A 26,788-nucleotide genomic window follows, 5' to 3' on the forward strand; every position below is an offset into this window, starting at 1 on the left:
GCCCTGCCTCCCTCCCGGCCTCCCTCCCTGCCTCCGTCCCTGCCTCCGTCCCTGCCTCCCTCCCTCCCTCCATCCCTCTCTCCGCCCCCTGGCCGCCGCCGGAGCGGGGAGCAGGCTCGGCAGGGGCGGCAGCGCGGTCCCCCTGGCTCGGCCGCCGCAGGAACTCGGCGCAGCGCCGCGGGCAGCCGGAGCGGAGCCGGGCCGGGCCGGGCCGAGGCGGGCATGCCGGCGGCGGCGGGCGACGGGCTGCTGGGCGAGGCGGCGGGCGCGGAGGCGCGGCGGGCGGCGGCGGACGGCGGCTCCCTGCTCGCAGCCTGGCTCGGGGCCGCCGCGCCCCGGGAGCGCCTCCGCGACTTCCAGCACACCAAGAGGGTCGGCAACTACCTGATCGGCAGGAAGCTGGGCGAGGGATCCTTCGCCAAGGTCCGCGAGGGGCTGCATGTGGTCACCGGAGAGAAGGTACGGCCGTCCGCCGGGGAGAACGCGGGGCGGGACGGGGCTGAACGGGGAGCGGGCTGCGCTCCGTCCCTGCGGCCGGGAGGGCGAGACCCCGGCACGATGGAGGGGCTCCTCCGGCTGGATGGAGGAGCACCCGGGCAGGATCGCGGAGCTCCTCAGAGGATGGAGTAGCCCCCCGGAGGATGGAGTAGTACCCCCGGAGGATGGAGAAGTTCCTCCGGCAGGATGGAGGAGCCTCCGGGAGGATAGAGTAGCCCCCGAGGAGGATGAAGTAGCCCCCAGGAGGATAGAGTAGCCCCCAGGAGGATGGAGCAGTCCCCGGGGAGGATCGTGGAGCTCCTCCGGCAGGATGGAGCAGCCCCCCGGCAGGACGGAAGAGTTCCCTGTGAGATGGAGGAGCCCCCGGGCAGGATAGAGTAGCCGCCGGAGGATGGAGCAGCCCCCGGGGAGGATCGTGGAGCTCCTCCGGAGGGTGGAGCAGCCCCCCGGAGGACGGAGCAGCCCCAGGGATAATGGAGGAGCCCCCGGGATAACGGAGTAGCCCCCGGAGGACGGAGTAGCCCCCGGGATAATGGAGGAGCCTCCGGGATAATGGAGTAGCCCCCGGAGGACGGAGGAGCCCCCGGAGGACGGAGGAGCCTCCGGGATAATGGAGTAGCCCCCGGGATAACGGAGTAGCCCCCGAGAGGACGGAGGAGCCCCCGGGAGGACGGAGGAGCCCCCGAGATAATGGAGGAGCCCCCGGGATAACGGAGTAGCCCCCGGAGGACGGAGGAGCCCCCGGGATAGTGGAGTAGCCCCCGGGGGACGGAGCAGCCCCCGGGATAATGGAGCAGCCCCCGGGATAATGGAGTAGCCCCCGGGGGACGGAGCAGCCCCCGGGATAACGGAGGAGCCCCCGAGAGGACGGAGGAGCCCCCGGGATAATGGAGCAGCCCCCGGGGGACGGAGCAGCCCCGTGGCTCCGAGCGTCCCGAGCCCGCCCGGCTCCAGCCGTGCCCGCCTTCCCGCGGGGCAGTCCCGCCTTCCTCCCGCGCTGCTTGACCTCCCTTTTTTTGCTTTTCCTTTAATTCTAAATGTTCATCTTCCCCCCCCCCCCGGTGTGTTTGCTCACTTTTCCTGGCGAGAAAAGCGGGGTTTTGGCGACTCTTGTGTCGCGACATGTGACGTGCGGGTACCTGGCCGTGCGAGATGCTGCGGGAGGGGGCACGCTCCGGTCCCGAGTTGCTGGTGCAGCACACGGCAGATGTGGAGATGCAGCCCGGAGGGTTAACCCCAGGGTGCTGGTTTTTGGCAAAGTCCGTGCGGGGGCTCTGCTTTTTGGTTTTTATCCGGAGCCTTTCGGCGGAGGCTCTCAGCCATCAGTAGAACGGGTGACAGCGTTATCAGGGGCTGGGCAGGGCAGAGGGTGCAGCAAGGACGAGCTCCCGACAGAGAGTTGTGCTGCTCGCGTTTATCCACACAACTTCTGAGTGCTGGCAGGAGCGGCCGGGGGAGCTGGGAAGGGTCTGGAGCCCCAGGAGAGGCTGAGGGAGCTGGGAAGGGGCTCAGCTGGAGAAAAGGGGGATCGGGGGGGACCCTGTGGCTCTGCACAGCTCCTGCCAGGAGGGGACAGCCGGGGAGTCAGGGACATGAGGAGAGGGAACGGCCTCAGGTTGGACATCAGGAGCAATTTCCCCATGGAAAAGGGTTTAAAACATTGTCAGGGGCTGCCCAGGGAGGTTTGGAGTGCCCATCCCTGGAGGTGCCCGAGGAAGGACTGGAGGTGACAAGGAATGGGAAGGGGGCACAGCCTGGGCTGGGTGATCTCAGAGGGCTTTTCCAGCATCAGTGGCTCTGGCATTCTGTGAGCTCTGGGGTTCTGCCCCTCGTGTATCCCTCACAGAGGGTTCCCTGCCGGAGCAGGGGGCTGTGTTGGTGCCATTCCCTCCCTTTGGTGTCGTTCCCTCCCTTTGGTGTCGTTCCCTCCTGCTCCATCAGGAACGTGCCGCTGTGGGTGATGGCATCCCTGCACTCCCGGGCAGTGATTTCCTCATTCCGGTAAATTTGTCACGGAGAGGAATTTAATACGTGGCTCTGAGAGTCCCATCGTGTGAAAAACGATAAGGTTTGTGGATATTGTCATGTAGGAATGCATGAAGAAATGAAATAAATAAATGCTGCTGTGCTCTGTTACCAAGCGTGCGCTTCTCCTTGGTAACAGAAACATCCAATGATCCTGCAGTGGATAAAAGGCACATGCACACACACGTCCTCCCCACCTCCACGTTTTGGGCTTGCTACATTTATCTCAGTCTGTTAGGAGGGGAAAAAAATAAAAACGATCCACCACACCCCCCTGCGTCTCAGCTCCCAGGTCTGCTGCTTGGTTCGGGGCTTTTTTCTCCCTCCGTGGTGTCTCGAATAACACACGCAGTGACAAAGTGACAAGCAGAAACTCAGCGAGTCACCCTTCCTTCCTTCCTTCCTTCCTTCCTTCCTTCCTTCCTTCCTTCCTTCCTTCCTTCCTTCCTTCCTTCCTTCCTTCCTTCCTTCCTTCCTTCCTTCCTTCCTTCCTTCCTTCCTTCCTTCCTTCCTTCCTTCCTTCCTTCCTTCCTTCCTTCCTTCCTTCCTTCCTTCCTTCCTTCCTTCCTTCCTTCCTTCCTTCCTTCCTTCCTTCCTTCCTTCCTTCCTTCCTTCCTTCCTTCCTTCCCATCCCTGGGGCAGGCAGGGTGACATCCCAGCTCTGTCTGTCCCAATCCTGCACTCTGGCACTGGCTCAGGACCAGTCACACACTTCCAAACTGACTGACCCAACGTTCACCTTCCCAAGTCCAGCTAATTGTGGATAAACTCCAGTTAATGGGTGGGAGAGAGGAGTTATTAATTATTTGCTTCAACCCCTGAGCGAGGCTCCTCCTCAGCCCAGGGCTGGATGCTTCCCATCCCTCTGAGGATTCCACCCTGGTGGACCCTCAGCTCTCCTGGGCACCTTGGCTGGTGTGGAGCTGACATGTGCCCAAATTGGCCCACGTTCTGTAGGATTGCCCTAAAATCAGTGTAAAGCAGAGTCTTGCTCGTGCTGAGCCTAAATCCAGTAGGATTTCCCTAAAGCAGAGTCTTGCCCCTGCTGTCTGGAGCTGTTCTGGCAGAGCCCAGGCCCTCGGGGTCACTGAAATGTCACACTGCAGTCGGGGGGGCCCCAACAGGTTTGGATTTGCAGCAGACTTTAGCAACTCTGGAGGAGTTAATGTCTCAGAAAGTGGAGTGTTTGGGGATGAAATCCCTGATTAATGAGCCCCCAGGCAGGCTGGGGTCCCTGGCGCTGACTGGAGGCATTGTGCAGGCTGCCAGAAATGTGCCATTACCTCAGGCTGGCATTTCTGGGGCTGCCAGGGTGCTCAGGAGGGAGGGATGGCACATCCTGGGGCCAGGCCCCTCCGGCAGGGCAGCTGCAGGGGCTGCCCTGGTGCTGACCTGTGTGGGATGGGGCTCAGCAGCTCCTGCCAGCCGGGCAGGGTGAGCTCAGGTGAGGCTCTAAACCTCCCCTCGCCAGGTTTCTACTGCTGGGCATTTCATTTCATTTTATTTTATTTTATTTTATTTTATTTTATTTTATTTTATTTTATTTTATTTTATTTTATTTTATTTTATTTTATTTTATTTTTACTTTATTTTATTTTACTGGCCTGTCGTTGTTTTCTGTGCTTGGAAAAGCCCTTGGTGCCATCAGGAGCAGGAGGATGTCGGGCAGGTTATCCCTGCCGTGGCTTAAAATATATAAATAATATATTTATATTTATAAATAATTTATATATTTATATATAATATTAAATGATATTAAATAATATCATTTTTATATATTTATATAAATATTATTACTTATATATGTATATGTTTTATATTCCATATTTTTATATATTATTTATATTTATACATTTTATATTCTATATATTTATATATTATTATTTGCATTTATATATAAAAATTTACATTTTTATAAAACCTCATCCTCATGGGAAGGAGCCACCACATTCCCCCAGGGAAACCACCTGGGAGAAATGAACAAAAAATAAGTGTCTTTTATAAAAATACACTTATTTTTTGCACTCTTAGTGAGCTGAGAGTGCGTTGCCATCACTGTGCTGGGGTGATGTGAGGCTCTGTTATCACACCCTGTGTTATCTGTTTGTTATCAGCTGCAGACCCCGGTAACTCTGCACAGCACTGTGCAGTGACAGCTCACTGACAATCCATTGTTCCTGCAAACAGGAACAAGATCCAAGATTTTATTTAACTGCTTTGCAGTGTGATCTTTGGCACTACAAAAAAAAAAAAAAAAAGGCAAATTGACTCATTTGCTTTCTCATCTAGGGAAAAGTTTGTTTATAATTTCCCTCAGTGCCATTGTTGAGCAGGAACAAGGTTCGTTTTTAGTTACACTTAGTCAAGAGCCTTTCAGCATCAGTGGGAAGCAGTGGCTAAAAATACAATTTACCAGCTTTGCTACGGAGGCAAAGCAATTAATATTAAAAGTGGCCTTTTCACAGAAGATTTCACGTTCAGAATGCATTTCCTTATTAAAGAGGCAGAGGAAAACCACAAAGAAAAGGCATGTTCGAGCCTCCCCACCACGAGGTGCAGGGGTGGGTCCCTGCAGAGGCCTGGAAATGCCTCTTTGTGCCACAGAGTTCATTTTGCCAGGAGTAAATTTGCCATTTCCCTGCCTGTCCCACCACAGGCTGCAGGGAATGGAGACTTGGTGGCTTTTGGGTGCATCCCGTGCTCAGTTCTGGGATCTTTACCTGGGTCAGCAGGTTGTCTCGCTGCGCACAAAAGTTGATTTTCCGGGCTGTTTGCAGGTGTTTCAGTCCAGCCTTTTCCTTGTTCCTCCCTCCCAGGCATTGTGAGGTTGCAGGTAAAGCTGTGAGACCTTCACTGCTGTCTGGGCATCCGAGGGTTAAAGCTGCAGGATTGTGGTTGGAAATTTGATCTGCTATTTTATTTTTTTTTAATTTACTTGCATATCAGTTTCCTGGGTGGGTTTGTTCTCTCACTCACATTTAGTCATTTTATCCTTACCTGCTCCTCAACATATTTTCAGATTTTATCTCCATCAAAAATTTTTTTTTTTTAAGCTTATTTTGAAAAGTGACTCCTCCCGACTGTGAATCTTTCTCCAGGATCTGCTCCCCTTTATTAACCAGCTGCCAGCTGTTGCACCTGGCTGGATGTGCCACTCCTCATCACATGCACCGAGGAAACAGAGCCAGGCTGTTCCTGCAGCCTGCATTTCTGACATTTTCCTCCTTCTAGGTGTTTGCTTTCGCAGCTTTTCTTTTTTTGGTGTCACAGTTTGTGCCGAAGCCGCTGCAGGCACACTTCTGTCAGCGTGCAGCCCTCCAGGAAACGTTTTGGAGAGCAGAATTGTGCCTGCAGGGAGCAGGACCAGCCTGGGGTGTGTCACTGTGGTGCTCCACAAGGTGCTGTGGAGCTTGCAGGAGCTGGAGCAGAAGGCAGGGTGGAGGTGGTGTCTGAAATTGGAGAACAAACAGGTGAAAACTGGGTATGAAGCCAAACTCTTCACTCTGTCCCTGTCCACAGGAACGAGCTGGGTTCGCTTCTGCAGAGCACACAGATTCACTTCACGCTCCCCATTGAGCAGCTCGTGTTCTGCAGCGAGCTCAGTGGGTGCACATGGGGCAGTTCCTTATCCCCTTGGGATAATCTGCCCTCAGCTCTGCATTCAGCACTTTGGAGGATGCCTCCTGTCAGCAGTGTGCTGCTTTTCTTTCCTTACCCCGGCAGGATGGGGTGAGGTTTGGGTGGAGCTGACACCGGGTGATGCTCACATCTTGTCCCTGAAAGTTTTGTGGGTTTAACTTGTCCCATGGCATGGGAGGCTGTGGATGAGCAGCACAAGGATGTAACCCTTGTTTCTGGGTATTTCAAATGCCAGGAGGGTCTGCAGGGGCTCCTTCACCAGTATGGAAAGAGTGAACAGTAGAAGAAGTCAGAAATGAGCTTGCATTGCTTTCAGTAATGAATTGAAATGCAAACTGAAATCTAGAAAAGGTTTCAGGTGAACTGGGGCATGGCAGAGCTGCTGCTCACCTGGCACTGTGGGGCACAGGTGCTGCTGCTTTGGGCATGCAGAGCCAAGGAGAAATGTGTTTTATGGGGGTTTCTTTTCAGAGTGGCTGGGTAGGGGCATTGTGTCACCCCACTTGTCCAAACCATCTCCTGCTGGTGGCTGAGCTCTAGCACAGAACAAGATCAAACCTCATCCTCATGGGAAGGAGCCACCACGTTCCCCCAGGGAAACCACCTGGGAAAAATGAAAATCTGCCCAAAATCTCATTTTTCTGTCAGCGTTTGCGCCTTTGGTGCTACACCCGTGCTGCTTCTCATTTGCCATGTGAGATCAGAGGCACACTGAGGAAAACCACTGCAACAAAGAGAACTATAAAAAGCCAAGTTATATAAAATAAAGTTCCTTTGCTCTCTGTCTGTTGTGGAAGATTGTCATGGAAACATTTTTTTTTTTTTTTCAGAGAATAAATTCGTTTTCTGTGAATAATGTCCACAGAGCTGAGGGAGAGAGAGTGTGTGTTATTTATCTAGAAAATCTTTACTGGAGACACCTTTTTTCCTGGCTCCTGACAGTTGTAAATGCTTTATCTGCTGTGTTTTAAATCACTACAAAGGAGGGTTTTACCTGGGCCTCAGGAGCAGTAGGATGGGCTGGTTGGGTTTTTCTCTTCCCTAAATCCAGAGAGCTGAGTTGGCATTAAATCAGGGCCTTCTTTAACTCCAGTTCTAAAATGTGAAACAGGGGCTGTTTAATGGGAAGCATATCCCACAAGAAGATGGGAGATGGGGAGATGCTGGCTGCTGGAGTAAGGAGGGGGAGTTATGGATTATTTTCCCTGAGGAAAGTTTTCCCTGATAGCTGCTCCCACCTGGAGTTTAGAGCTTTCCCCCAGGGCTTTGCCCTGTCAGGAGTGAGGGTGAAAAAGCCCTTTTTGTGAGGAAACAGGGAGATTTTGGGCAGCAGGGCTCTGTTTTTGCACGCAAAGCCGTCTGTGGCAGGCGCTCAGGGACAAAACTGCTCCTTGCAGGAAATGTCCCCGGCCTGGGGGCTGCTTTTGACAGGGATTTCTCTGGGAGCCTCTGAGTGCATCCTCGTGGATGTCTGTGCCTGCCTTGCTGCCACACCGCTTCCATCAGCCTCTGCACAACCTCTCCTGACTTGTGCAGATATCCTGAGAGGCCAGCCAGGTGGAAATGGGAAATGTGCAGCCCTCCCTCACATTAGCTGGCTGTCCCCTTAACGAGCTGACACTGAGAGGGTGCTGGGGGTGGTTTCTTTCTGCCAAAGGCCAGACAGATCCCCTCTGTGACGCCCTCAAGATAAGCCATGGATCAGGTTCCTTCCCATGGATGGGGCTGTGCTGTGCTGTGCTCCCCAGGCCGTGTCTGGCGTCTGTGCCTGCTGCAAATGCTGCTGCTTTGGACATGCAGAACCAAGGGAAAATGTGCTTTGGACATGCAGAACCAAGGAACAATGTGCTTTGGACATGCAGAACCAAGGAACAATGTGCTTTGGACATGCAGAACCAAGGAGAAATGTGTTTCATGGAGGTTTCTTTTCATATTGGCTGGGCAGGGGCACAGTGTCAGCCCCATTGCCCCCAAACCATGTCCTGCTGGTGGCCGAGCTGTGAAAGCCTGGCTGTGCCAGGGATGCTGAGAGGTCAGGATGTGTCTGTCTGTCTGTCTGTCCTGTTTGAGCAATGAGATGGGAGGGAAAGGGCAGCTGGCTCTGTGGAAACAGCAGAGCAGAGCTCCAGGGAAGGAAGGATAATCTCAGTTGCCTGTGGAACATGGCACAAAGCTCCCCATAAATATGATGTGATGTTGAAGAGGAGTAGCCTGAGTTTGCCCAATTTACCTTTTGGGATGTTCATTTTAATTTTGTTCAAGAGCTTTCTCTTATCAGAAATCTTTGCCCCATGCAGGTGCTTGCAGGAAACCATGGAGTCAGTGCTCAGCATTCTCTTAATTAAATGTTTTGTAATGTCAGCTAATCCAACAAGCAGTTCTTGGACCTCAGACTGCTCTGAAGCTCTTCTCAGAACTCTTTCCAAAACTTCAGCATAAATTTTTAATTACATAATTTAATTAATTTATTCTAAGAATAGTCCCCAGTGCCTTGGACAGGTGTAATTAATACCTTTTCTTACTCACCAGATACATCCTGCTTATGCTTTTGGGGATTATGTTTAAGTTGGCTGTGCCACCAAGAGGCTTTAGGTTCATTTGCTTATCTAAAGCCCTCCTGAGTCCCTTTCTAGCCCTTTCTGTGTGTTTGGGCTGTAGGGAATTGGTGGGATGCTGGTTTTACCCCCTGGCACTCAGATCCTTTCCCTGCAGGCCAAGTACACGAGTGAATGTGCTCAAAGTACACGAGCGAATGTGTTCTGAGCCATTCTCTTGTCTGGAGGAGTTTCTGTGTCTTCAGGGGCTGATTTCCAGCTTTCCTGGCTGCCTCTGGCCCGAGGCATCCTGCCTGCTCAGACATTTATCCTGGGGCTGTGCATGGCTACACCCCAAAATCTTGGCTTTGTCGGGAGGAAAGGAAGCATCTCAATGACTCCTCCCCACCTTTTTGATTGCTGATTTTACTACAGTTGGAGCAAATGCTGGAACACCCTTGTTCTGCAATGCTTTATTTCCCAGGATCCTGGAACTTGCTGTATAAAAACCCCACATTCCTTTACTGAGCTGTAAAATTTGCCAAGCTGTAACAGTTTAGAGAAAAGAATAAACCCTACCCAGAGAATGCAATTGGCATTTTCTAGTCCTTGGAGTTGGTTGTGATGAACAACTTGTTCTGTGCCTGGCTGGGTGGTTGCCCAACATGAGATGTCCTTGAAGGGGTTGGTTTTGGGGCTGTTTAATGGGATTTGAATTGGCCACCCAGACCCACCAGCTGCTTTTGAAAAGGGAGCTCAGATTCTTGTGGTGAGAACAGTGGGGAATACAAAGCAAGCTGCAAGTGAAGCCAGACAGCCATGGCTGCAAACAAGAGAGGAAAGAAACTGAATTTATTGCTGCCTTGGGCACAGCAAAAAGAGGAAAAAGCTGGAGATGGACTTGCAGGAGTGATGGCTGCAAAATACCTCCATGGTCTGGCTCTTTGCCTCATTCTCCTGGCTGAGGCCACAGGGGACAGTAAAGGTTTGGGATTTGCGCTTTGTTTCTCCTCCCGGCCCTTCCCTCACCTGTGTCCCGTGTGCTGCAGCCCGTCCTGGAGGGGTTTTGGAGAGCAGCCTACATGTTGCTCATAGGATGTGTCACAGCAGAACCTTCAGGAAAAGGAATTCATTCCAACAGTGTGATTCTAGGACTCGGGAACCAAAAATATGGGCTCTTACTCATCTTTGTATCTCATAACACAGAATAACCTAAAGCATTTACCTATTTACACAGCACGGCCTTAGCCAAAAAGCAGAGTGTCGAGAGCTGCTACATATTGAGAGTAATTACTTGCTTTATCGTTTATTTTTTTTATTTCTGTGCCCGTGTTGGCCAGGAACTCGAGTCAGGGGCCTTGAGCTGGGCTGATGCAGGGACCCAGAGCCCCTCCTTGGAGCTGGGGAGAGCAGAGCTGAGTGACTGGCGTGTCTTGAGTGGGCTGTGAAAGCTCCAGCAGCGTGTTTGTTTGGTGATTACCCAAGAGCCACAGTATTGTCTCCACCAAATGCTTTCCCCCTTCTGCATGAATGGAATTTCCAGGTGCTTGCACACACATCCACCCTGCGCAGGAGGCTCTGTGTGTTGGGTGTGTCTGGGCACATTTGGTGCTTGCTCCACCTCTGGATGAACTCAGAATCAGGGATACTCAGCTAAGTCAGCCCTGGGGTGACTCTGTGCAGAGTTTGATCCCTAGAACGGGGTGTTTCTGGAATAAATCTGCTCTTCCCACCTTGCTCAGCTCTGCAGGGGTTCTCCTGGGCCTGAGGGAAGGGGGAAAGGTGGCTCAGAGCTGGGGTGAATCCCAACACTGCCCTGCTCGTGTGCTGGCATTGCTGGGGTGCCTGCCAAGGCACCTGTCTAAATTAGGGGAAAAGTTTGTCCTGAAGGCACAGAAACCTCACTCTTGGTGGTGGTGGAGGAGTCCTCCAGTATTCCCATGGCTGGATCTGTGTTATGTGGACATGTATAATGTGATTTTTGTGTAATGTGCTTTTGTATAATGTGTTTTTTCCTCTCAGTGAATTAGTAATAGATTGCTGCTCCATACTGCTACCTCTCCATGCTTTGTACCTTGCAGCTGTGATAAACGCCAGCTTTTAATTTATTTTTTATTTAACTTTAGCAGAGATTGTGTTGTGCTGCCAACGTACAGTGTGCTGTCTCCTGTTTGTGTGACCTGTGCATCTGTTTGTTCTCAGCAGAGTGACTCCTGTGCTTTGCTGTCTAAACACTCCTCTGTGCTCAGCTCCATCTCATCAGCTGAAAGAATGCACTAATTTCAGTCTGTTTCCTTGGTGAATCACCTGGGGCTCTCAGAAGGGCTGAAATCCAGCTCTGATTTACCTGTTGTTTTACCTGATGGCTGAATGGTGTCTCTTTGGTGTGAGCAGTCAGCAATGCCAGGTGTTGTGGTCCTGAGGCAGCTCTGGAGCGTGTGTTCACCTCACCTCTTTATCAGGATGATTTTTCCGTGGCAGGAGCACATCCAGCCAGCAGCACACTCAGCACTGTTGGCTCCTGGCTCCTAGCACACACTAGGAAACCCAAATTCCTGCAGTTTTACCCTCCAATTCCAAGGCATTCATGTTCAGATGACCCTGAACATTTCCAGGCATGGAGCAGCCACATCTTCTCTGGGCATCCCGTGCCAGGGCCTCCCCACCCTCACAGCCAGGAATTCCTTCCCAATATCCCACCTAGCCCTTCCCTCTGGCAGTTTGAAGCCAATTCCCCTTGCCCTGTTCCTCCAAGCCCTCTCCAGAGAAAAAGCAGAAAAAAGAAATGTGCCAGGAGAGTGGTACCACAATGGGTTTGTTTTCCACGGTGTGCTTTGATGCAAATCATGCAAAGCCAACACTTGACTGTAGTTTAAGGAAATTCTAATGAAAGGATATCATCTCCAGTGGTGTACTGGAAGGCAGAAAAAGCCAAAACAGCCCTTAAAAGTTGTAAACACCATCCTGGAGGCTTTCTGAGCGAGCAGCTGCCATAAATGCCCAGCCTGAGATGTGTCAAGTGTTTGTGGGTGCTCAGTGGGATTGTCCCCTCTCCTTTGCTCCTGATTTCCTTGCAGGGATTTTGGAGTGTCACTGTGCAAGGAAATAAAGGGAGGAGCAGTCAGTGGGGCTGGAAGAGCAGCTCTTCTCCCTGTGAGCTGTGCAGCTGTGCCCGAGATGCTGCAGAGCTGAGAGGGCACATCCTTGTGACCTCTGGTTGTTTCTGCAGCCTTAGAGCAGCAAACCGTGGCTGTGGCAGCTGACAAAGCTGACAGCCCCCTGTCCCGCTCCCTCCCCAGGTGGCAGTGAAGGTGATTGACAAGAAGAGGGCCAAGAAGGACACCTATGTCACCAAGAACCTGCGGCGCGAGGGGCAGATCCAGCAGATGATCCGGCACCCCAACATCGCCCAGCTGCTGGACATCCTGGAGACTGAGAACAGCTACTACCTGGTCATGGAGCTGTGCCCTGGGGGCAACCTCATGCACAAGATCTACGAGAAGAAGAGGCTGGAGGAGCACGAGGCCCGCAAGTACATCCGGCAGCTGATCCTGGCCGTGGAGCACCTGCACCGGGCTGGGGTGGTGCACAGGTGAGATGAGATGGGGGCTCGGCTCCTCTCGGGGTGTTGGTGTGTGCTGGGGGATCTCCTGCTGCTCCCCAGTGCTTGGTGGCTGCTGCTGGTGCTGTTTGGGTGCTGTGCCCTTGGGCTGTGCCTGCAGGAAGCGCCAGCAGCTCCACGACCCTCCGTGGTCCTCGTGGATCCCTTCCAAGCCAGGATTGTCACCCTGATTTTTTAAGATTTTCTAAGCCTTCTGATGTTTACATTCTTGTAGTGAACTTTCTCACACGCTCTGTGTAAATAACTCATTGCTTTGCATTCTGTTATGGTGGAGGAGAAATTTGGTGGGGTGTTGGTTTGTCCAGTGCCATTGGAGAGGTGGCACTTTCCAATCCACTGTCACTTCTGGAAATCTATCACTATTCGAGTTAAATATAAAATATATATATAAATATATAAAATAAAATATATAAAAATAAAAAAATATTAAAAATATAAAAAGCTTTTACCTTAGAAAGAACAGCATTGTGTTGTTTCGTGTCCTGTAGTGACACAAATATCCTACAGGATATTCTGTGGTTCTGTGCCACTAAAGAGAAGGTACAATCCAAAAGCAGGGCCCTCTCACTCCCCAAAGCTCTGCCCCAGAAGGAGAGCAGGAGGAAATAATGAATTATTCACTATTTCTTGGAGAGGGTGGTTGTGCAAGCCCCTTGTGCCACTGGTGGAAGTGCAGCAGGGTAGGGGCTGAGCTGGTTTGCCCAAAGCCTGGCAGTGCTTAAAGTTAAATAAAAAATCCCCAGCAATCCCTGGCTCCTGCTTCCCTGCTCTTTGCACTTCTGCATCACCTCAGCAGGGTGGAAATAGCCAGAGCACCACCTCCTTTCCTTGGCACCTTCATCCACACAATCACAGGATTGCTGAGCTGGAAGGACCCCCAGGGATCAGCCCAGCCCTGCTCAGACACCCCAAAAATCCCACCCTGTGCCTGGCAGCGTTTTCCAATGCTCTGGGCAGAGTTAGGTGATGCCACATCATCCAGTTTGCCCAGAGTGCCACAGGATTCCTCATTTGGTACCTGCTGTTTGACATGTTGCCTTTGATAATTATTAATTTTAAGCCTTTTCCAGCCACTCCTTGACTCTGTGCATGAGCATCTCCTGGCAGGGGATGCTGTGGAGCTCACCTGGGCTCAGCAGGGAGGAAGATGATGAATACAGAGTGGCTGAGAGGGTGCAGGTGGAGATGTCACCGGTGCCTGTCCCTTTGTGCTCTGTGCTGCCATGGAGCCGGCAGGGCGGTGGGCAGGCTGGGCCTTTGGAGCCAGCACCTCTCCTCCCCTGTTCCTGGGTGTATTTATAGGGAGCTGTGCTAAGAAGGAGGCTCTGCTTGCTAAATTTGGCCCAGCTGGTGCTAAGTCTGGCCTCCCACACAGTTCCCATCCGAGGCTGAGCGAGATGTGTGGGCCCCATCCATCCCTTCTCCCGGCTCCTGTGGGCACGCTGCAGGAGCCAGACATCTGAAAATGCTCCTGGGGAGCTGCCCACAGCCAGCCCCTCCAGCTGTGCCCAGCTGTGCTCTGAAAGCTGCTTCTCCTTGCCTTGGGGCTCTGTGTGCTCCCCGGGATCCACCAGGGATAACAAACTGCCTCTGCTCCCACCTCCAGCTGCGTTTCAGGTGCCACTGCCACAGAAACATTGGAGCGGGCACCAGGATCTCTGTCAACCTCAAAACTGCTGATCTCTTTCGATTATTAAGCCCACAGCTTGAGGCAGGGATAAGGAAGAGGTTTTACAGCTTTCAGGGATCAGCTGATACCCAGTGTTTAGACAGAGGGAGAGATAAAGGAAATAAATCTGTTAAAATCTGTAAATCAAGTTTCTGAGATGGGCAGAGGAAAACCAGGCAGGAACAGATGAACATGATGAGGTTTTAGGAGCAGGATTGGGTGAGCAGGAGCAATTCCTCTCCCTGCAAAATTCACCTTCTGCACAGTGGCCAAGGCATTACAGGGGGCTGGCAGGCTTGCCTTTGGTCCTGCTCTCTTCCAGAGAAAGACTCAAACCCACATTTGGTGCAGAAATAGCTTGTTCCCTCAGCACAGGCTGGAATCAACAGGCTGCTGTGGTGAGAGGGAGGCAGGGTTTGGGGCCAGGGAGAGCCTGAGTTCCTCTGGGGATGCTGAATTTCTGTGTGGATGCTGAGTTTGTGTGTGGATGCCGAGTTCCCCTGTGCAGATCCTCAGTTTCTGTGTGGATCCTGAGGGGATGCTGAGTCCCCTGTGGATGCTGAGTTCCCTGTGGATGCTGAGTTCCTGAGTGGATGCTGAGTTCCCTGTGGATGCTGAGTTTCCTGTGGATGCTGAGTTCCTGAGTGGATGCTGAGTTCCCTGTGGATGCTGAGTTCCTGAGTGGATGCTGAGTTCCCCTGTGGATGCTGAGTCCCCCTGTGGATGCTGAGTCCCCCTGTGGATGCTGAGTTCCTGAGTGGATGCTGAGTTCCTGAGTGGATGCTGAGTTCCCTGTGGATGCTGAGTCCCCTGTGGATGCTGAGTCCCCTGTGGATGCTGAGTTCCCTGTGGATGCTGAGTTCCTGAGTGGATGCTGAGTTCCCTGTGGATGCTGAGTTCCTGAGTGGATGCTGAGTTCCCTGTGGATGCTGAGTCCCCTGTGGATGCTGAGTTCCTGAGTGGATGCTGAGTCCCCCTGTGGATGCTGAGTTCCTGAGTGGATGCTGAGTTCCTGAGTGGATGCTGAGTCCCCTGTGGATGCTGAGTTCCTGAGTGGATGCTGAGTCCCCTGTGGATGCTGAGTTCCCTGTGGATGCTGAGTTCCTGAGTGGATGCTGAGTTCCCTGTGGATGCTGAGTTCCCTGTGGATGCTGAGTCCCCTGTGGATGCCAATCCCTGCCCCACAGGCAGCCTCCTGCCTCCACCCTGTTTCTCAGATCACTCCTTGGGAGGTTCCACACAATGAATGAGCAGGTCTAATTCTGCCCAGAGTGATAAAACCTGACAGAATCACATCTGCCAGCATGTTCTCTGCCTTAACCCATTCAATGAGCTCCCTTCCGCAAGCAAAGAGCGGAGAGGCTGCAGGAAAAGCCCTGGTGGTGTGATCTGGGTTTATTCTCTCTGAGCAAACGAGGGAGGAAAATCAACAATTACCTCAGGAGTTGTCCTTCAGCATCTCGGGCCTCTGGCTGTGGCAGCTCTAAAAACAGGCTGCTCAATCAGCTCCTGAGAGAGGGAGGGAAAAAATAGTGCAGGAGGCTGATTCATCCCCTGCCTGGCTGCAGGGGCACTGTGCTCTTGTTGCTGTTGTTGTTGTTATTTTTGCAGCAGGTAAAAATGCCAGCCCTGCCATGTGAGTGGGGATGAGGGGGTGTTGGGTTTGGCCGCGTGTGCAGCAAAGTGCAGCATCCCCAGCCAGAACAGGGGCTGCTGGTTCTCCCTCTAAATTCTTCCCATGCAACGGGGCAGGGCCCTGGGAAGATTTTTGGTGGCATTTTTTGTTCTATTGCAAACAAAAAAAAAATAAAAAAAAAATCTCAGGTTTTGTCTGTGTTATTTGGGGGGTGGTGTGGATGGCTTAGCCTGTCCCACTTGGGGTGAAAAACCCCAGATTTGATGAAGGTGGCATGAAATTTGCTTGTGTTGCTCAGAAAGCTGCATGGCTTCCAGTCCAGACTGGGCATGGCAGATCACTGCTCCTTGGAGAAGAGCAGGCACCCAAAATTCAGTGGAAATGCTTTTGTTATGAGGCACTGATGTGTGAGCAGCCTGAAATTAAAGCACTTCAAAAAGTCTCATTTTTATTTAGAGCTGTAAAAATACCCCCAAACTCATTTCTGACTGTGTGGATGTGTTTTAAAGCTCTAAATATGTCATCTGCTGAGGTGGGGGAAGTCTGCAAGCTGCAGGGTGCAGGAGCTGCTGCATTTTGCTGAGGGGTGCCCAGGGTTCAGAGCTCCTGGGCTGCTCACTGGAAGCAAAAAGCCACAATTCTATTTATAATCCCATGCTACCATTTGGGTTGCTTTCCCTCTATCAGGAGAGCTGCTAAAAATACGCTTGCCACAAGCTCAGCTGTGAATCAGGTAGGAATATTTATCTTTTCCTCCCCCTGACAGAGGAAAACAGAACCAAATGGCAGGCTCTGGTGGAGCTTTCTCCTGGCAGAGGGTGTTTACACAGGTGCTGGTGCTGTCACAAAGCAGCGTGAGCAATGAGCCCTCTGGGAGCACAGAGACAGCAGGGAAAATGGAGTGAAAGCCTTGGTGCATCCCGCAGGAGACTCTCAGCCACCCTTTTAAAGTGATTTTAGCAGAGCTCAGGCCCATTCAGGGCAGTTACTGTCGCAGGGAAGCACTGGGTGGTGTGTTGGTAGCAAAGGTGGGTCGATGCATTCCCCTTTTCCTGCCCAGCTCAGGATGTGAAGGAGATGCAAAGCCCTGGAGTTCTGGGCATGGTTAGGGGATGCCACACGCTGCAGTTTGCTCAGAATGCCACAGGATCCCTCCTTTGGCACCTGCTGCTTGACATGGTGCCTTTGATACCTTCCTGCCCGTTCACTGTGAGTGCCAGCAGCCTGGCTGCTCACGCAGCATTGATGGCAGACCCTGCTCTGCAGAACAAACTCTCCTTTTGGAGCCTGGGGCTGCTGCCTTCTCTGCTTGATTTCAGATCTCAGAACCACCTTTGGCCATTCCTCCTGGTGAAACAAACTAAACACCATTTTAGTGGGGATAATGGGCCAGATTCCTCTTTTACAGAGGCAGCCACATGGAATCCAGTGGCAGAAGAGTTCGGCTCAATGATATTTGGATATCAAAGCCTTTGAAATGTGTATTGGTACATAAATGTGGTGATGAACCCCAATCTCTGCAGCCTCTCAAGGCCTGAGGCCTTGAGATTTGATGGTTAAAAAGTGATTTTCTGTGATTAAAAATAAGCTTCAGGGGAGAGCAGCCAGCCACTGCTGCTGTGCAGCTGCTTGCTGGTGGAACCCTCCCTCTCATCCTGCCTCCCCCAGACAAGAAACAAAGTGTGAAATGCAAAACTTGCCTTTTGCAGCCCGCCATGCCGTGGGATAAACTGCTCTGGGAGCAGCCCCTGGGGTCACCTGCCCTGGGACTCACTTGTGTTCCTCTCTCTGGAGGCTCTTGGGCTTTCCAGGGTGGTCCAAAGAGATAAACCAGCCCCAGGGACAGCAGGACAGACTCCCAAAGGAGCTCAGCCCAGGGAGATGGAGTACTTTAAATGCAGGCAGTGCCAACTGTGTGCTGCCAGCTCCAGAGCTGAGGAGACAGAAATATCTGCTGTGGGAATGCAGCCTGGCCCTCCTTGCCTTCATTTCTCCAGGCTTTGGGTAATTTCTCCCATAGTTAGACACCCTCAGCATCAGGGAACTGATCCCTTAGGCACAGGTGGCGCTTCTTGTTCCTTTTGCTTTTAATGCCTGACACCGGATTTAAGGTTTTCAGCAATGAATGCTGAGAATTGGCTTATGGGGGAAAACCCATAAAATAATCCTTTGGTTGTGCTGGTTTTTTGGTTTTTTGTTTGTTTGGTTTTTTGGGATTTTTTTGTGGTTTTTGTTTGTTTTGATTTGGGTTATTTTTGTTTTGTTTATTTGGGTAGATTTATTGTTGGTTGGGGTTTTTTTTTGTTTGTTTGTTTGGTTTTGTTTCTTTCTTTGTTTGTTTTGGGGTTTTTTTTATTTTTGTGGGTTTTGGTTTTTTGGTTTTTTGCTTTGTTTTGTTTTGTTTTTGAGGAGCTATGACAGTAAAGGAACCAGATCAGATTGACTTCAGGTGGGGGAAACTGAAAGTGTCCAGAGTTCCTGCTTTGCTGCAGTGGAAAAATAAACAAAAATAAACACACAAAGTGTTTGGAGACCTGCATTTCCTGCAGTGTGTGATAAAGGGTTTGGGACATTAAAAGCAAAAACATTAAAACTCAGTGAAAGGTGGTGAAGGGTCTGGAGCACAATCTGAGGAGCAGCTCAGGTGAGCCTCCTTTTGCCAAAGACAATTTGAGTTTGTATTGGACAGAAGTGGCTCAATAAAGCGTTTGGGATGTTGAGGGATTTGGGCCCTGAAGCAGGAGTGCACCTGAGAAATGTGGCAAAGCTCCTGCGGTGCTGGTGCTGCTCCAGAACCCAGATTTCTGCACTTGGGGCGGACACAAAGTGGTGCAGATGGGCCATGAGATCAGTTACCACTCCGTGCAGATCTGCTGGGAACAGCCAGATGGGCAAACAGCTTTAACCAGCTCTGACTGCACCCTGTGCTGAGGCAATATTTACAGTTCTGTCTCCTTCCTCTGATGGCTTTCAGATGCCCTCTAATATTTACCTTGTGTTCCTTTACCTTGGATCCTTTAAAATGCCTTTTCTGGTGTTTGTGGTCAGCCCCCCTGTCACCCATTTGTTATTCTGATTGCCTGGATGGCTTTTCTCCTTCACTTACAACTGCTTTTTTTCCCCTTTCCTTGCCTTTAAAGTCTTCCTTCTTCTTAGCTAATATTTCATATACTCAGAGCTTCCAATGCTGATTCTCTTTGCTTTGAGGTGCTGTACTGAGCACTGCAGTGCTCCTGTTGATTCCAGTTCCATTTGGGGGTTTAGAGGTGGTGAGGAAGGTTTGTTTTGTACTTTTTTGTCTTTCTCAGACTGGTGTTTTTTGGGGTTTGTTTTTTTTTTTTTTGAAGTCTTTTCTGTTAAGTTCCAGCCCTGATGTTTTCCTGGAGCCCAGCCCCACAGTTTGTGATCCTTGGGGAAGATGTGCAGGAAGCCCTGGGACGTTGCCAGAGGAGGGGATGGAATCACAGAGGGGCTGGAATGGAATCTTGGAGGGGTTTGGGTTGGGAGGGACCTTAAATCCCACCCAGTGCCATGGCAGGGACACCTCCCACTGTCCCAGGCTGCTCCAAGCCCCATCCAGCCTGGCTTTGGACATTTCCAGGGATCCAGGGGCAGCCACAGCTGCTCTGGGCAACCTGTGCCAGGGCCTCATCACAATCCCAGGGAGGAACTCCTTCCCAGAATCCCCCCTCACCTTCTGCTTTTACATTACTTTAAATTAAATCCCTCCTGTGTAGCTCCTTGTGGTCCCTCTGATGAAGTGAGGGTCATCCTTCATCCTGCCCACTCCTCTGCCTCTGCTAGTTTGAAACATGGGCGTAAATTGAAACATTTTCCAAAAAGAGGAACATTTTGGGAAATGCTCTGAGTCTTTCCTTCACAGATCCCTCCCTGTGGAAGTGCTTGCCTTGCTCTGCTTGGGCTCCTTGTCTTGTTTTATTAAGATATCTCCATCTGTGAAGGAGGTGTCTTCCATCACTTCCAAAGGCAAAGCACCATGGGTGTCACTGACTGCCCATCATTACAGCTGATGCCTTTATTATCTGGATTTTTTCCTTTTTTTTTCTGCTGGGAGAAGCATCTCTGTGGATATCCCAGTGTGCTGACTGTTCCAGATATCCCCTGTCTGGATGGGGGCAAAAAATCAGTGTAGTGAAGACTTAGCCAAGTGCTAGAAGTCATGGATGAGCTGTGGAGCAACCACAATTATATTTTTCACATTGTGCTTCATGCTCAGGCTGCACAGCTTGGGCTTTTGGGGTGATTTTATGGGTGGCATTTCCATTTCCACCCCTCAGCCTTGGATTTCACCTGTGGAGCGTGGGAATAGCTGTGGTGAGCTCTGCAAGGAGTTTGGGTGACATCTGACTCCCCAAAACTCAGGTTTATCCTGCAGCTGGGGCCTTTGGCTGTGAGGAGAAAGCAGAAATTGACCTCCAGTTCCCAAAACGTGCTCAAAGTGTTTCCAGTTTGTGAGTTTTCTGTAAACTTCCAGTACTTAGGGAACTCAGAGAGCCTGGTTAATTACAGGATGTACTGACAAGTGCTTGTAATGTCATTTTGTGCCTGAAGAATAGGTGGGAAGCGGAGTGTGAAAGCAGTGTTAATTTTGGGCAGGATGCATGGGGCTCTCTGCTTTCACTGTGGAACTGTGTGTGCTGCTTTCTTTGTACATTTGATTATAGGCAAGCCTTGCACACACACACTGATGAGAGTCAGGCAAAGCTGCTTCATTATTTTGGAGACTGACTCAAAATATTTTCTTTCTTTCAGAGACTTGAAGATAGAAAATCTGTTGCTAGATGAAGACAACAATATCAAGCTTATTGGTATGGAACCAGTTTGGCAATTCCAGTAATTAAAATTGTTAGTTTTATAAAGAGAGTTTTTTGAGGCTTCATAATCCCCCATGTGACAACTGCTAATGTTGCTGCATGGAGGAGCTGAGAGAGTATAGATAGCAATCAAGCTGTTCCTGACAGCACTTTGTGCAAAAAACCCATCCAAATAAATCAGATTTAACTGGGTATGGGAATAATCCTACATCTCAAACCCACATCTTTCGTACTCAAATCGGGAGCTCGGTACAGGATTTAAGAATTGACACCACAGGAGTGCTTTATTTTATTATCATGAGCATTTCTTATTTGCCAGGGGCTGCATTCTGCCCCCGTGAACATATGCTTCCACTGAAGTCAGTGGGAGTCGCTCACATTTTTAGCAGCTGGCAAAATGTGCTCCTATATTTATATTTGTTCCATTTGCTTCCAGCACCCAGGACAAAATTGCTTGAGAGGGCTGGTAAGGAATAAAAAAGATCAACGGTGGAGCCTCGATTGTGTTTAGGTCTCGGCTGTGTGTGGAGCTTGATTCATTCAAGCTGTGCAGGCATTTCAGATTAATCATTGCTGGGGATAGTCTCTCACTGCCTTGCAGAGCTCCCATTAATGTTAATGTGGGCATTGAAAAGAAAATATTCCTCTCATGAAAGAAGTGCCAAACATCTGTTTGTGCTTCTGCCCGTGCCTACACTCAGCAGTGTCTGTGGCTGCGGGCTTCAAAACCCAACTGGCTCTCCTCAAAAAGTTCCTGCAGGCTTAAAAACTCAGCTTGCTCTCTTCAAAAAGTTCCATGGGCAGAAAAGTGCTGAGGAAAACACTTGGCATTCAAAGAGCCAGGTCAAATGGACACTCACTGTGAGGTTTGCAGTACCAGCAAACAGGGGAGGATGATTAGGGAAATGTGAGATACTCAGCTTTTGCCTTGGGAATTCAGGGGTGGAAATTGACCCCGACTGCCAGGGATTGCTGTGCAGCAAATCTGCCTTCTGGGAAGATAAGAGCAGAGAGAACTGTGTGTTACCTCAGCTGAGGGCCAGGAGGGCACTGAGAAAAGCCATGAATCATTCCCCAGGGCTGATGGAGAGCACCCATGGCCCTGATCCAGCAGAAAAGCCAGACCAGATGCTTTGCACCACCGACATCTGGTGGATTTTAAGAACACACATCCCTTCTCTCCTACTTTGGAGCTTGGCACCCAAACCAAGCCCTTCCCAGATGATCTATGCACAGTTAAAACTCATGAGCCAAAATAAAGGCTCCAGCCCTGCTCCTGCAGTTTGCCTTGGCTGCATGGAGGGGTCTCCTCGCAGTGGGTGGTGGGGGAAGGATAAAGGAAAGAGAAGTTTGGTCTTCCAGAGCCTCAATAAATTGTCCTCATGATCTGAATTCTGTCCCTTGCTGGGCTCCTACAAAGGGAGAGGCAGGCAAGGTTATCAGTGCTGGTGGTCTCACTGCTCCCACCGAGATCAGCAGTGCATCCTTAATAAAAACAATAAAAAGCACACTGTGATCACCATGTGCTGACACAGTTTGATAGCAATATCCTCATTTCCATGGCTGTGGAACCCCTGTCCCCAGCACGCTTCCATTTGCACAAATTCTGCATTTCAGCAGGGGGAAAAAAAGGCACAGGAGCTGAAATGAATGAGCTGAACAAGTGAATAAAAGGTTGACAACTGAAGCAAATAAGAGAATGAAAAGCTCTGGTAGAGCACCTTCCCCTGATGCTGGTGAGGGGCTGGTGATTGACCAGCACAGAACACAGCCCTTGTACCCTGGCACTGTCAAACATCACACTTGGAGCTGGCCTGACACAGCAGGCTGAGGACCAGCAACAACTCTATGTGCAGATGTTATTTCCACGAGTTTCTAAAAGTATTTCCCAGCTGACAGAACTCATCTCAGGCCACAGCTAATGAGCACGTTAATTAAGGTAATGGATCCTCTGCAGAATTTGTGGAAGCCCCAGGGATGATTAAGCAGTGCCCAGAGAGAATTGTTTCTCCATCAGAGGCAAATTCTCCCTTCAGTTGTGACAGTGTTCTCCAGGAAAACCCCATTTTAGCTGTGAAAGATGGGATTCCTGTCCCCCTGGGCCTGCAGGGCCCTCAGGGATGCAGGGATCCACACGCAGGGATGCAGTTGCCACCATTTAGCCACTTCCAGTCACTGTGATAATTGCATTTTTTTGGTAGGAGTTTTGTATCTTCACCTGGTTTCATGAGGGAGTTAAGCTTATGTGTCTGCCCTGCTTCTAATCCCTTGAGGAGCTCCTCAAATTTCACCCAGATTTGATTTTCACTGGGGTGAAGGCTAAAGGACAGGCCAGCACTGCAAGTCCAGTGCAAATAAGTGTGCAGGTAAGGAAAAAAAGCCACAAATTAATTCCTGAGAGAGGATATTGAGGAGCTAATCAGGTGTCAGTGGTGGTTTTCAGAGATTCACAGAATATTCTGAGTTGGAGAGGGCCACAAGGACCCACGAATCCAACTCTTAATGAATGGGATTTGTTGTTCCTTGAGCCCATCTGAGCCTGCAGCCACAGCAGGGCTGGAGCAGACAGGAGGGAAATTTTGGGAGCACCCAAAATGTGTTCCAGAGCTGAACCCTCTGTGTTCGTGCATCACCCCAGCAGCCCTGGAGTTTTCCACCTGAGGGCTCATTTATGCTCAGATTTTGAAGAAATCCCCCTAACCTTGTCCCTGCCCAGCATCCTGCAGCCTGAGGTGGCTCAGGGGCTGGGACAAGCTCAGCTCTGGTTGTTGCCATCCAGCTGCTTGTGTATGAAATGGAAAATTTGGCATGTTCTAAGGCTCCTCTTATTGTTTGTTGGTTATTTAGCACCTCGGGGAAGCAAATGGCATCAAATTTTTGCATGTGGATGAGTTGGGTTTTTTTCTCCTCAGGGAGTTTGTTGCTTTTGGGGAAAAAAAAAGTTATTTCTTTTTAACTTGTGCTCTAGCCCAGTTTGAGTGTGTCTCTTTTTCGTAACTGTGTCTCTGTGCCTTTTACAGACTTTGGATTGAGCAACTGTGCAGGAATTTTGGGTTATTCTGATCCCTTCAGCACCCAGTGTGGGAGCCCAGCATATGCAGCCCCTGAACTTCTGGCAAGGAAGAAGTACGGGCCCAAAATAGACGTTTGGTCCATGTGAGTTCCTCCTTGGGTTTGGAATTTAAAGAGCAGGGGCATCTCCAGCTGGATCAGGGGAGATGCTCTCAGAGATGGGGCATCAACCCTGTAATAGCTGGCAGACATTAAAGATGAACTGCAGACTCCAAAACCCAAATTTTCCCTCGTTCCTGATCATTCTGGTTTCTTTTCCTGCCTGTTTTCTTTCAGTGGGGTGAACATGTATGCCATGCTGACGGGAACACTGCCCTTCACTGTGGAGCCATTCAGCCTGAGAGCCTTGTACCAAAAGATGGTGGACAAAGAGATGAACCCCTTCCCCACCCAGCTCTCCTCAGGTAAAGCTGTTCCACGGGATTGTGGCTCCTCAGCCATGCTAATTGGCAAAAGCTCCTTTCTTTTTCATTGTGGCCTCTGCAAGAGCTGCAGGAGTTGATGTAGCAGAATTCCTTTTGCTTTGACTCCTGGGCAAGCACCAAGTTGTGCTGGTTATGAGAGGAGGAGCAAATCTGTGAAATTCTGTGGGACTGTTTTTGCAGAGCAGTTGGTCACTTTTGCACATCCAGGAGGTTCTAGCATGGGGTAAGGGTGGATGGAGAGATTATTTTGGAATTACAGATTCCTGGGCATTGTCATGACTGGGGTTGGGTGACAAATAACCTCAAATAACCTGCCTCAAATAACCTCACATTTATTATGGAATAATGAGATGTGCTCAGAAAGTTATTTTGGGACAGCCACCTGGGATAACCTCTGTGTGTTCACAAAATGCAAAACAGTTGATGTATTAGTATCAGAAATATTAATTCCTGCTTCAGAGCCACGTCACTAGGCAACAGAATCACTTTCCAGCTTGCAGCAAGGCCAGCATTTGGAACAAGCTGGGGTTTATTTTTTCATGCCAAATCTGTTGTCCATGGAGAGCTCCTTCCTTCCCTGGCAGCCTGCTTGCAAAGGGCTTTTGATAAAATTAAAAGATGCTAAATGCAAAAAGGGAACGGAAACCCTTGGGAGTTGAGTCACAAGGTGAATTCTCCAAGCACAGATTCAGGGTTCCACCTCCCTCCCTGTACAAGGCCAGCCAAAAAGATAAAATTGCTTTTTAGCAGGCTTGCTTTTGCTGTTTCACCCATCCCACCATTTGAGTGGAGATCAGATTTTCTCCATTTTCAGCTCACTGTGTCCTCAGGGAAGGCAGGATTCTGTTTATCCTGTGGGAGCCTGGACTTGCAGAGGTGATAGCAAATGAATGGAGTGGATTTAAAGATGTTAACCTTTGCCCAAAAGGAGCCCATCAGTCCCTGAGCCCAGCCCAGGGACAGGGCACAGTGTGATTTAAGGTGACATTTCTCCCTGCCACCTTAGCCTGTGGGTCACTGGGCAGCAACTCTGCTCTGGGAATTGCAGTGCTTGTTAAATTCTTGGGTTTGTGGACCTTTTATTTTAGTCAGGTCCTAATTTCCATAAATTCATCTATAAAGCAGAGAATTTTCACAGTGAAAAATTCCACTTTTACATGCCCAGTGGGTTATCCTTCAATATTTAATTTCCTGGTTACTGAACACACAGGCCCCACCATGCAGTGTTATCTCTGAGCAGGAAAACACTTTGATTTGTGTGACCCACAATGCCGGCTGACCCTGAGCACCCAGAACAACCTGTGCAGCAAAACAGGGACATTTTGGAGCTGCTGTTTGATTTTCCCACTTGGGAGCCTGTTTCTCATGAAGCCTCTTGAACAGCAGCTCTCTGGGTATTGATTTTAGCTGAGCAGAGGTCAGTGGGTGTTCACTTTGCATATATTCATTTTCCTTCATATTTTTTCCCTGGGGAAATCATTTTGCATGATGGATGGATGGAAACTTCCAGGAGGGAATTTTCACCCCAAAATTGGCTTCTCCCAGCCTGAATCTGTTGGTTTGTGGCACTTCACAAGCTTCATTTAATTTGCTTGCCTTTTGGCAAGGGTGGGGGTGGAGAAGTAGGATTTTTTAAAGGAGATTTTGGGTGATTTGGAGACCAAGCATGGTGGTGGTGAAGGAGGGAGTGTGGGTTTGGGGAGAGGGATTTTTGTGGCTCAGAGCCAATGGGATGTGTGAGGTTTTTAACACAGATGCTGGAGCAAGAGGGGATTCAATGGGAGAACAAGGATTTGTTGTTTGCTGGGATGGGGTGAAGAATGGGCACCCCAGGCATACAGAGAGCAGCTTCCAGCAAGTTTGGTAATTTGGATGTAGGCTCTTCCTGCTGCTCTGCCTCATGGCTGCTGCAGGATAATAACAAAAAAGCTGGAGAGTATTCAAATAAAGCATCTCCCTTAAATCAGTGGTTTGTGAAGAGAGGGATCAGGAAAAAACCCAGCCGAACAGGTAAATACAGAGTAGGAAGCCTCTCTTGCACATGTAAGCTTCTTGACACAGAGTTTCTCCAGCTGAAACCTGATTTTTGCAGGGTATTGTACACTGAGGTTGCTCAGGTTGGTGGGTGTTGTCACTTGTTGGGTCTAACCCTGATTTATTTAGGGAGAAACCCTCCCTTCCTCATCCTCCACCCTCCCCATCCTGTCCTATCCCACTGTGGTGTCACCATGAGGTGCTTTATTCTCCTTAAATTGCACCTAGGAGCAGTGACATAATTGATAATTGATAATTTGATAATTGAGGATTAATAATCCTTGATAATTTGAGGAATAAAGACCGGGCCTAGCTGAAACAGAGTTTATTTTCAGCTCAGGGGCTCTTCTTGTGAGCTTTCAGGCAGATCACTTGATTTCTTTGCTCCTAATCAAGTAAGAAGCACGTGGCTTAAAAATTGAGTGTTTCTGCAGGAAACTCAGGAGGAGTGGTTGAATGTCATTGGAAGTTGAAGGTTCAGGAGAAGAATGCTAAGCCTGTTAATTTTGCTGCACTCTTTTTAATTTGGCTAAAACCTTCTGCAGCTGATTGTAGGTGGGATGGGAGCCAGAGAATTTATCCTTGTCACGTCAAGGGGAGCCAAATTTGCTGTGTCTTCCTTCCCAGGTCTGCATCCCCTCCCTCCACTCACCCCTGGTCCTTCTCCTTCTGCTTTGATCCAGGGATTTGTCTCTGACCTGGCTCCAGCCTCTTGCCCTCATGTGGGAATTAAATTAATTAACAGTTGGCTCACCTGCTCTGAAACTTCAAATGAGCTCTGAGCCAAAAATGCCTTTTC

At 50.1% G+C, this 26,788-nt stretch overlaps 1 protein-coding gene across 2 annotated transcripts in view; it reads left to right on the forward strand.

The window, feature by feature from the left end:
- Positions 1-222: 222 nt before the first annotated feature.
- The window catches only part of HUNK (hormonally up-regulated Neu-associated kinase), a 37,595-nt gene continuing 11,029 nt past the window's right edge, over positions 223-26,788 (forward strand). For both annotated transcript variants that reach the window (XM_058018663.1, XM_058018665.1), the window contains exons 1-5: positions 223-459; positions 11,996-12,288; positions 20,397-20,452; positions 23,479-23,614; positions 23,807-23,934. In XM_058018663.1, coding sequence (XP_057874646.1) covers positions 223-459; positions 11,996-12,288; positions 20,397-20,452; positions 23,479-23,614; positions 23,807-23,934 — 850 coding nt within the window. The remainder of the gene's footprint in view (positions 460-11,995; positions 12,289-20,396; positions 20,453-23,478; positions 23,615-23,806; positions 23,935-26,788) is intronic.

The sequence above is a fragment of the Melospiza georgiana genome, chromosome 2 (assembly GCF_028018845.1).
Source record: "Melospiza georgiana isolate bMelGeo1 chromosome 2, bMelGeo1.pri, whole genome shotgun sequence".
Taxonomy (NCBI): domain Eukaryota; kingdom Metazoa; phylum Chordata; class Aves; order Passeriformes; family Passerellidae; genus Melospiza; species Melospiza georgiana.